The 11,470-nt window shown below is 31.1% G+C and overlaps 1 protein-coding gene across 1 annotated transcript in view; it reads right to left on the bottom strand.

The window, feature by feature from the left end:
* The window catches only part of LOC106468345 (zinc transporter 2-like), a 17,541-nt gene extending 7,912 nt beyond the window's left edge, over positions 1–9,629 (bottom strand). The window contains exons 1-5 of the mRNA XM_013928763.2: positions 9,147–9,629; positions 5,493–5,631; positions 4,085–4,231; positions 3,418–3,571; positions 1,845–2,019 (exon numbers count right to left, since the gene is read on the bottom strand). Of these exons, the coding sequence (XP_013784217.1) occupies positions 1,845–2,019; positions 3,418–3,571; positions 4,085–4,231; positions 5,493–5,631; positions 9,147–9,602 (1,071 nt within the window). The 5' untranslated portion in view covers positions 9,603–9,629. The remainder of the gene's footprint in view (positions 1–1,844; positions 2,020–3,417; positions 3,572–4,084; positions 4,232–5,492; positions 5,632–9,146) is intronic.
* Positions 9,630–11,470: the final 1,841 nt, after the last annotated feature.

Genomic DNA, 11,470 nt, shown 5'->3' with positions numbered 1-11,470 from the left:
GTTAAACAGGTACACAATTAAAAACATGGATGATGTTGTAACATCGAAACATGTAGAGTCGTGTGCCAGTTTAACGTTGAATATTATTTATGATTTTGACTTATGAGGAATTAGACTGTTTTTTGCATACAGTGCATATTTTTTTTATCATAAGGTGACGACTAAAGGAAATTATATTAAACCAAAATAGGGATGTCCGTAGTATTGAACCACATCAGTAAAGCACAAGAAGGTATAATTCTAGCAGGGAAAAACAAACTATTCCCTAACAGGCTAACAATTCCACACCAGAGGTAGTGAAGAAAGTTAAACACCAAAAATAATTCCTTAACACAACAATATACTGCAACTACAACAAGAACCCCTTTAGAACTGTAATCAAGATAAGTCTACAAAAGAAACACTGGAACAGTTTGCACAAGCTTCTTCCAAACCGCATACATGAATGGAAGGCAAACTGTCAAAAGCTGTACTAGCTCGACCTGACATGTGACAAATGAAAATATGTCATCATATTGGACAAAGTATATTTTTACTAAAGAAACTGTAATAAAGTCTGGGATAATTACTATCATCTTACTGTTGATGATGATAGTTTACAGCTATAATGGTAATTTAAACATAAGGAGGGTTACGAAAAATGCCAAGGTCACTTCTGCATGCTATCAGTTTAATATTCTAAAACCACTATGCCACGTGAGGAAATTCCATCTTCGTACAGACTGGATTACCAATAAGATAAAGCATCCAACTATATCTCTAACTCAATATTCCTGTTCCTCTGCAAGATGCAAGCACAAATAGGAAATTATGCTATAACATTTACAGACACCTTCAACGGGCTTCCGTGCCCTTGGGCTGCTCAAATTGGCATTCAGAAATTACTGTCCATGCACAGTTGATGAACTCTAGAAAGTACATAGAGGAATGGGTTAACAGTGACCTCCATTTATCACACAAAAGAACATTTTAGTGGACAATGTACTGTAGAGTAGTGGTCCATAACTCGGGCAGTTACATAGTGTTTTGGTAGTCCCTAAGTAAGGTATGATATATTATATTTATTATGTTTATTTAATAGCATTGGTTAGGCTGTTTGATAATAAAAAATGTTGTTACTTTTTATTTCTATTATTATTATACTTTTACTGTACATTGTTTTGAAATCTCAGCTTAATATATATAATTGAGACTAGCCTAAACTGGCCAAACCTTGCGAGATATTATTGGGGTTACAGTAAAAATATTGTTAACAGAGAGTACATTTTAATATTTATAAATAGTTTTGTAAGAAAAAGTATATTTAATTAGCTATACTCATTGCTAAGTTGATTTTTAATTTCTCTCTGTGTACATAGCTTGCTCTGACCAAAAGTTAATATCAGTTAATAGAAGATGGTCAAAGAAATTATTGTAAGGCCTAGGTACTCGTACTATTACTATAGGTTGTGAACACCTCTCTGTACAGTAATATTACAGGAAAGTCAGTACATGCAAGACCAATCTATTCATAATTTCAAAACAATTTCACCAAAAAAAACATGTATTCTGTATGATTAATATAATTTATAAATATGATAACGTTACCGAATGTTTTTGTACATGTGTATTTAATGTGCTTTGGTACTTAAACTAATGAGATGTGTTTTATATATGTATATACTCAATGTGACCATATTAATCAATAACTGGTTACACTAAAAGCTTAATTGTACAGAACAAATAAAAAGGTAAACATACCTTGTTTTTTCAAGTGTAAAAGAAGAACAAAACAATTTCAAATAAAACTTTTTGTTCTAGCCAACTATTAAAGTTATAAATTTGTGCATCTATCAAACACTAACCTTATAATGAATAATATAGGCAGCTATAAGGACACCTATACTCTGAATGAGATCTCCTACAACATGAATGAATGCTGCTCTGACATTGATGTTCTGGCTGTTGCTTGTTTCACTAGCATTTAGCCCATGGCTGTGACTATGGCTCAAACATGAACCATGTAGCACAAGCCCCATTCTGCGTAGAAAAATGTTAGTGTCAATAATTTCAAAAATAGCATATGAATAATTAAAACTAAGAGTCTGATGTAATAGTGGCTTCATGTTTTAACAAGTTTAATACTTAAAATCTCAGATATAATGTTTGATTGTCCAAGGAGTTTCAGATTCCATCTAATAAAAAAGGCTGAATTTAGTGTCTTAAAAATAGGGGGGGGGGGTATAATCTTTCTTACTAATTGCCTTTAGCTATAAAACAAATTCAACATTTTAAGTCTTAATTCTATTTATATTTTTATCACTACTGGGGGGGGGGGGGGGCTAGATAAGAGGAAAAAGTTATGTAATGAAAGATTTCTAAAAAAAATTAACAACTGCTTATGCCTATCTTATGTTTGAAGTTTGTGTCATTAAATGTATACCCCTATACAGCACTATTAACACCCACAAACTGGCATGTACAAATTCAAATGATTAACAGTTGGTTTGTTTAAAGTAGAATTTTTAAAACCAACGTAAAAATTCTAAATTACTAAAGTTACTTGTATTTGAACTATTAAACTGCTAACTAATAATATTTTAATTTCTATAATTGCATTTTCCTGCACATTTTACACCTAGAAAATACAAAAATGCATAACAGTGACCTCTTCTGGACAAAAACAAAATTATTATCAAAAAAAGAAATGGGGGGAGAAAAAAAGTTTGTTTTAAATTAATATTTTCCCTCATGTTAAAATAAGATATAATAAAAAAAAATCTAACAAGCTGATAGTACAATGTACAAAACTAAATGACCACCAGCACGCATACATAAAGACACATACATAATAATAGACTAGTAAGATAATCCATTGTTACTATGTTTATTGAATTGCTAATTTAATATTCCTAAAATTAATATTCTTAGCCCCATTCCTCTTTTTGTTTGTCCAAAAACTTGTCTGGATTTTAAGAGACACCTAACCCTACTAAAGCACTTTTAGTGGACGACTGATTTACAAATTTCTGGCAATTTAAAAAGAACAAGCATATTGTAAAATAATAATAATAAAGACCATTTTGAAAACTATTCTGCATTGCAATCCAAATTACAGATTGCGAGTCGAGCACTCTAACCACCTGGCCATGCTGGGCCACAAAAGTTTTACTGTTTGTCTAGTAGCCTTGAAGAATCATAAAGGAAGTGAAACAATGTTAAAAAAAACACAAAAAAACTGTTGTATATTTTTAGAATCCTGGGCTATTCACAACCCTGATATTTAAATTATTTTTAGTATCTAATAAAGGCTTAGTTATACTGTTAAATACTTAAGATGGTGGGGAAAGATTCTTGAGGTATACTATGTAGTTTAAAGTGATTTGTCATCACACTTTTTAGATCTTGTATAAAGTTATAAAAAAAAAAAAGACTTACATGATGTTCATTGCAACCCCACAACCAGACACAATAAGCATCACATCAGCATCAATCTCATAGTCCTCAAAACGAACTCTATCAATAGCCAGGTACACTAAAATACCAGTTAGCACCCAGATGACCAGAACACTAAGGACTGCTCCAAGAATTTCTGGAAGTAATTCACAACATTTTGAAATAAAAACAATGACACTGGAATGTATAATTTGCAGTATTTTACATAAGGAAAATGATAGTAAAAACAAAGTTACTTAAAGTGTTCAAACAATTATTAGAGCTTTTCTGAAAATATATTATATTTTACAATTCATATAGTACTTGTTGCACAGATATTCAAATATACCATTAAAAAAACACTTATAAACAAGTACTTTAATTGTCAACATAAAATTCAAATAATTTTATCTTCAATGTTGAAAGAAACAGAAGTAAACATATATTAAAACTGACTTGCACAAACAAACCTATCCTATACTACAAAACACAACTTGAGTAAAAACCCAAGTTTGTTTAAGGCCTTCTAAATTCTAAAAAGTGCATTTGATAGTTATTCAATTAATTAATACAGAAGCAATATAGATATTTTAAATGCATGGTTTAGTTACAGAAGAAAAAAAAGTATTTCAAAATCTGCACAGATTCAATAAATTAATAAAAGACTTGCCTGCTCTGTAAAATCCAAATGACATCCGTTTAGTGGGAGGTTTTTGCCCTACCCAGAGGGCAAAGATACTAATTAAGAAACTAGCAAGATCACTTAACAAGTGGGCAGCATCTGTCATGATGGCTAAGCTGTTTGCAAAATATCCACCTGTTGAAACAAGAACATACTGATACAATTATACTGACTATACAAACAAAAATACATTTACAAACAAGTATAAAAGGTGAGGGGGGAGCAAATAGGTAAATACAACAACCTATATCACAAAAGTGCTGAGCAACTGTAATTTTGCAAATAAATTTTCTGTCCAATGAAGTATGTATGATTTATTATCTCTATTATTTATTTTCACATTAAAGTCTAATTGATGTATAATAATTGATTATAAATCATTTGTTCAAAACGTGAAGATTCAAGCAATATTAATGCTGTAATTTGGTCTACCAAATATCCTTTTCACATCTTGTACTTTTGGGTATATTAGTACAACCTTACAGATTAGTCAGGCTGTTACACTTAGGTAATTTAATCTGTAAGGTTGTACTGATATACCCAAAAGTACAAGATGTGAAAAGGATATTTGGTAGACCAGTCAGGCTGTTACACTTAAGTAATTTGACAGTTTGAGATATTGAAGTTAACATTTAAAATAAGAAAAAACAAATTTGATGATAAATTCACATATTTCATGAATGAAAATTATTGTTTTTCAGGCGTAAAGCACAAAGCTACACAATGTGCTAGTGTGTTGTGTCCACCATGGGTATCATGTGTTTTAAGCCTTAATGCTTACTGCTGAGCCACTGAGAAGCAAATACTATGAACTTGTTGTTTTTTTTTAAGGACAAAGCTACACAATGGGCAGTGCTAGGAGTTGTAATAAATGTTTAACAGTAATAAAAGTTTCAAAAAAAGTAGTCACAGATTAAGTTTGTCAGGGACAGAAATAATGAAATAAAATTACATTCTCTCTCAAGGGAAAGCTACAGGGAAAATTACATTCCCTCATGTAAAGTTGCATTTCCTCATGAATTGTTTTTTTTATTTAAACCATGCAATATGTTAACTCTCATTGGTCATAACTAAAGGAATACGGATGGATCATGCATTCCCAATCAGGAAACCACCTAAAAAAAAGACAAAATTCCTCAAGCAAAGATAAATTCCTCAGGAATGCGATATTTCAATTCCTGTTTCTTTTTTATGCATTATTTAGCTGTAATGCCCAATTTTGTTTTGTTTTTTTAAGGCAAGAAAACATGACTAATATGAAAATCAAATTATTTTTTAAAAAGTGATGAAACATGTGAAAAAACTCAAGTTGTCCTGCTGAACAAGCATTGCATATACTAATCCAACGGCTCAGATGCGAGATGTATCTTCAATACATGTATAACTGTAGACTTACCTACTAATTCACCAAGCATAAAACATAAACACAGACAACTACTTAAAATCAGTTGACGTTTGGCTTGCTTAACTCCTTCTTTTGATGGCTGATATGCATGACAGTGATCTGTTCCACCATCACCAAAATCTTCAGCACCCTACAACGTATCAAAAGTTAAAATAAGTACTTGTTAATGGATAAATGAGAATAACTAGAAACATTCATTTTCTCATTTCTATACCTACCTGAAGTTCAATTTTTTTTTTTTTTTTTTTAACTCTCTAGATTGTTACAAAAAGCATAACAAAAGTATTTGGTACTAGACAGATACATTTTTTAAATCAATATACAGTTTTTCTTCTGCTGAACTTCTAATTATGCAAAATATTACATGTATCACAAGAAAACAAACCACTCTACACTCACACATTAAGCTTCCACATTCAGGGTTGACATGCATTAGAAAACAAATTCCAGGACTTTTTCCAGGACCCATACTCAAAATTTAAGAACTATTAAATCCTGAAATACAGGATTATATTGATATTTGCCTTAAATGTTTGGCAAATATTCCCACCGGCAGAAAGTGAAATAGTCTTGGGTTTCATTCTTGTAAGGTAGAGATTCAAAAGGTCCAACACAAAATATAAAACTCGATTTCAATAACCAAAGTAATTTTTATAAATGATGTTGCTTATTTTACTTTTTTAGCAAAAATGAAATTTAAAGACTTTGCTAAGATCATGACAAGAAACAGCCAATTTTCCATGATTTTCAATATTGAAATTTTTATAGCTCATTTCCCAAGGTTTTCCATGATTTGAATAACCGTGTGAGCCATACACATTTCTCACACTGAAAACACATTCACATTATCCTGTGTTTGAACACACTTAATAACAGCTTTCAGTGAGTATCGGTAATATGAACATAACTACTGAAGAATTACACTGACACTAACTATAAACCCACAATAACAGTACAATTTTTCAAGACTTTTGTATAGTTCCTTTTAGTATTTTCAGATTGCGACTATAAATTTCTTAACACAAAGCACGGAGAATATATACTGTACAACCAGAGCCAATTAAAAAGCAGAAGATGACTCTCCAGTTTAGAAGGATCTGGAAAAACATCTGTGTCATCTTGAAAAAGCATTTGAATAATAAAGTATACTGTCACATATTTGTGAATGGTGGTTATATTCCACACGGCAAAAGTACAGGGATTTTTGTAAAGGAAAAGTTAATACTGAGGTAAGATCATGTGAGACAATAGTTTTCAGCTGAGTGTTCAAGTGATGGTAGATTAAATACTTTATGTTAAAATATTTTTTAGAAATAATATGGATGAGTTTAGAAGAGATTACTTATAATAATGGTAAGTTGATAAGTTGTATAACACTATACTTAAGATCTGTTGCAGACAATAATCAGAGCTTTTACATATGAATAAATCTTAAAAAAAAAAGATTTATTGTTTAGTAAAAAAAAATAAAACACACTAACTAAATATACATCAAAAATAAAAACTACTATGTGCTACCATAGTGTGCAGTCTACACAGATATTTACATTATAGCATGCGGTCTACACAGATACTACCATCATCATCACCGTTTTCACCTTTGTTTATTTGCAATTGGCACCATTTATTATAAATAATGCTTTTAAACTAATAAAGTACAAAATACCATTACATAACGTTTTGGGGGCAAATATAATCGGAATGAAATAAATTCCAACAATCAAAACTAGCACAATTAGAACCTAAATTTAAGGTACTCTTTTGGAACACACAATTTATTAAATTATTATTATTTGCTGAACAAAAATGTGGATAAATGTAGGCCGCACGCTATAGTGTAAATATCTTTGTAGACTGCACGCTATAGTAGCACCATCTACAAGTATATTATTCATGATCCATCGAATACTGAAATCTGTTTTGTTTCAGTTTAATGTTTATCATATATCTGTTATGTTCAATAGGAACTTGTGGAAGTATCTACTAAGCAAACGAGGAGTAAAGATAAAAAAAAAAATAATCACAAATTAAAAGAACCACACCTATAAAAACCCGACAGTTAAACACAATATCAAATTTATTTTCAAAACAATAACACTATCTGAATTAAGTATCACTATATTGTAATTTAGGCTTTTGAGAGTGTTCTCATATTTACCAGTTATATTCTTAAAATACTTGCTGTAATCTCATTCTGCACATATTTATGGTTAACATAAACTATACTGAAATAAACTTGACTAAACAGAATTTCTGTTTAAAATGTATTTCAAAATAGGTAGCCTTCATAGAACAAAACATTTTATGTGGTAAAACATTTTATACCAACTGTATAATATTCACCTATAAGACTGTTTCTACTTAATAATGTCAATTAGTTCTCACACTATTTGAAGTCCATAATACCCATTTAACAATATCTATTTTGAATACCAAAATATATATATCTTACAGTTTAGATAAAAGAAAATAAAACATTATGCTGGAAAAATCAACATCTGAATCACGCCTAGTGTCTTCATAATTCATACTAATTCAGGTCTATATACCATTTACACAGATGTCCAATACAGTATCAACAGCTATACTTTTCTTTTCATAGAAATTTTGCTCTAAAATATACAACAAGTGCTTGATGGTTGTGATATTTGTAGTAGTTGAAGACAAAAAAAAAACACTGAAGAGAAGCTGGCAAAAGAATAATTGGGTTAAAAGTACTTGAACTGATGATAGTTACTTCTTTAAAAAAGTGAAGTAGAAATCTGAATAGAATATCACACCCCATGAAATTTAAGGATATTGTTATAACTTATATATAATAAAAAATAATTATTTATAATGATAATAATAATCAGATATGAATAATAAATGCATTTATTTTATATCACTAAGTGCTTTTCATACTTCACTGTACAATAAATAGAGGAAATAGTGCATGTAAGACATTTTCTTCATGCACACACATGTACAAGTTATTTTGCCATCTACAAGTGAATGTGTATTTTTTTTATTATTTATGTTTAAGTAACAAATTATTTTTTTTATTAATAACATTTTTATTTTGGTAACTAAACCCTTGGTGTGTTTTTCACAATAAATCACAGGAAACCAACAATAGCAACAGTGATCACAGTCTATTCACATGCAAGATTAAAGGTTGTTGACTTGTATTGACATTGGAATCCTGCAATATCTGATATTGATAAAACAGAGGAGTAAACATTTTTTTCCCTATATAGCAAAAACTTAACTAACAACAATTAAGAAAAATAAAAAAAAGAGAGAGAAAAGGAGCTTATAAATATAAGTTATATATGCTTGAGTCAAGATTTTAAGCAATATTTATGATTTTGCATCTCTATCAAAAATACTAAATTATTAGTAAATATTTTACATTTGTTTGACTTTATTTTTCCAGTGCAAAGAAATGCTATGCATTAAAGTACTGAATTATTTGCAACTTACAAGTTACAGTTAGTAACCGAGTTACACAAAATTGTTTATCTAGAGTGAAAATTTATTAGTTTTACTTTCAGATTACATGACTTCAACAGGTTACAGCAAATTAAAACTTTTTTTGTTGTTGTTTGGAGCTTACAAGTATTAAAAGTAAAACTTAGAACTAAAAGTATATTATTTATTTACCAGTAGGGGTTCATCATCATCAAGAAGTTGTCCTTCTACCATTAAACCATTTGGGTATTTATTATCAATCAAGTATTGTGAAGTTGAATCTCCTGCATCTTGTTTCACGCCAGTATTATGACGAGCTCTATTTCCAAATGAAGAATGTATAATATATGAAGCTGAAGGCGATGTTGTGGGTAGCGAAGATGAAAAACTTCGACATCTTCTACAAACGTTAGGCCTAGTAAAATTAGAGCTAAAACCTTCTTCGTCTTCCATTAAAGAGAGTCTTGAATTTTCGAGGATTAATAATTCCTCTTCGCTACTCAGATTTTTATCTGTACTACCACAGCTTCTTTGAAATGGATTGTTCAGTGCCACAAATCCTCGCGAACTTTGGTCTGACCCTAATGACCCAGAACACGAACAAATACGCTCATCACGCCCCTCTTCTAAACCCAACGATATATCCATACCATTGAAGCTGTAATATTATTCCAACAATAATTAATCCTACATAAAGCTTGCTCCAAAGTAGGTCACATTATAAATTAAAATGACAACAGAAACCTGCTTTCAAAAAACACAGAAAATGTCTATCCCTCTCCCCCCTTACAAATAAGTAAAGAAGAAAATAAATAGCATAATTAATATTTTGTTTGCTTTAATCGACGGATTTATATTTTTGGAACACTAAATTATCAGATAATAACGATTAATTTTAAAAATAGAGATCCTACCATATTATTAATAATGTCTTACAATTAAATTTTTACTTTCAACGTTTTCGTTATGATTGTTGTAAACGTAAATGTCAATTTTTTTTACCTCTGTATGCTTTGTTTATTTGTTTGTTATCTAGAAAAAGTCACATGGAGCTATATCTGCTGTGACTACCGCGGGGAATCGAACCACGGATTTTAGCGTTGTAAGTCCATAATCTTACCACTGTTCTACCGTGAAACCCCGGTAAGCAATATGTTTATTAAAAATAGAATATAGAAATCTATCTATAAAAATAAAATAATAAAGCTGAATATTATTTCCAAAAGTAGTTTTATCTAATAGTACTGTTTGTTTTCTGTTCTATGCCCATGTAACTACTTCGCAGGGTGTGGATAGATCTTACCCACAATTGGTATGGAAGCTCATTAGGTCCATGCGGGGATACATACAAATTTTCAGTTTTGTGTTTTGCAGTTTTTATGGGCGTTTTTGCATTTTTACCACTAGTTCGCTCCCTGTTGATGGATCTTCACCAAATTTGCCATAAAGGTTTGTTGGGTCTATGCAGAGATACATGCAAATTTGCGGCTTAATATTTTGTGTTTTGCAGTTTTTATGAGCGTTTTTGCATTTTCTACAATTACATATAAGGGAAGCAAATTTTCATGTCCTAAGATAACCTTTAATTGATCATGAACAGGGTAAACTGGGAGTCTAAAACGGCCCATGTAAATTCTCAGCAATCAGGATGATATATATTTTGCTAGGTGTCCTGGCGGCCCAATCCGTCCATGATCATGAATTTACATAACTTTCGTCCAGGGGTAGGTACTCCAGGTAGTTATTTACATTACTCAATCTGAAAAGGTCCAACATAGCCAGGTGGTTAGGGTGCTCAACTTGCAATCTGCGGTCGTGGGTTCGAATCTCCATCTCACCAAACATGCTCACTCTTTCAGCCGTGGGGGCATTATAATGTGACAGCCAACCCCACTATTCGTTGGTAAAAGAGTAGCCCAAGAGTTGGCGGTGGGTGGTAATAACTAACTCTAGTCTTTCACTGCTAAATTGGGGACAGCTAGCACAGACTGCACTCGCGTAGCTTTGCGCGAAATTCATAACAAACCAAACCATCTGTAAAAGTGTCGCGTTTCAACATTTACTATAGTAGAATCTAGAAAGTAAATGACGTAATTTGTAGATGTGTTTACTAAATATAAATGATACTTACCAAAGTGTTATATTTTAAGTAACTGTTCGGGAAATTAGATACTGTCGCATTCTCTTGTACATAATTCTGTAAAAACATCTAAGATGGTTTTTCTGGTTTCGTTTTCTTCAGCTTATACCAAACTATTTTTGTTTGTTTGTTGTTTTGCATGAAGCTACATAATGAGCGATTTGTGCTATACTCAGTGCTGGTATCGAAACTATATTTTAGCGTCATTTCTAGGTGAAAAAGTCTTAGTTCAGCCATGTTTTGCAGTGCAATTATTTATCTTTTCTTGCCAACAGAGACAGAGACAAATTTATTGGTGCATAGATGATGATGATGAAGTATGTAGGCATATGTTTTCTACCCTGTAATTTCAATATAGAACCTTTCAAAACTTCTT

The sequence above is a fragment of the Limulus polyphemus genome, unplaced genomic scaffold (assembly GCF_000517525.1).
Source record: "Limulus polyphemus unplaced genomic scaffold, Limulus_polyphemus-2.1.2 Scaffold2972, whole genome shotgun sequence".
Taxonomy (NCBI): domain Eukaryota; kingdom Metazoa; phylum Arthropoda; class Merostomata; order Xiphosura; family Limulidae; genus Limulus; species Limulus polyphemus.
Note: the sequence above shows the minus strand (reverse complement) of the source record. Positions and strands in the feature narration are given on the sequence as shown.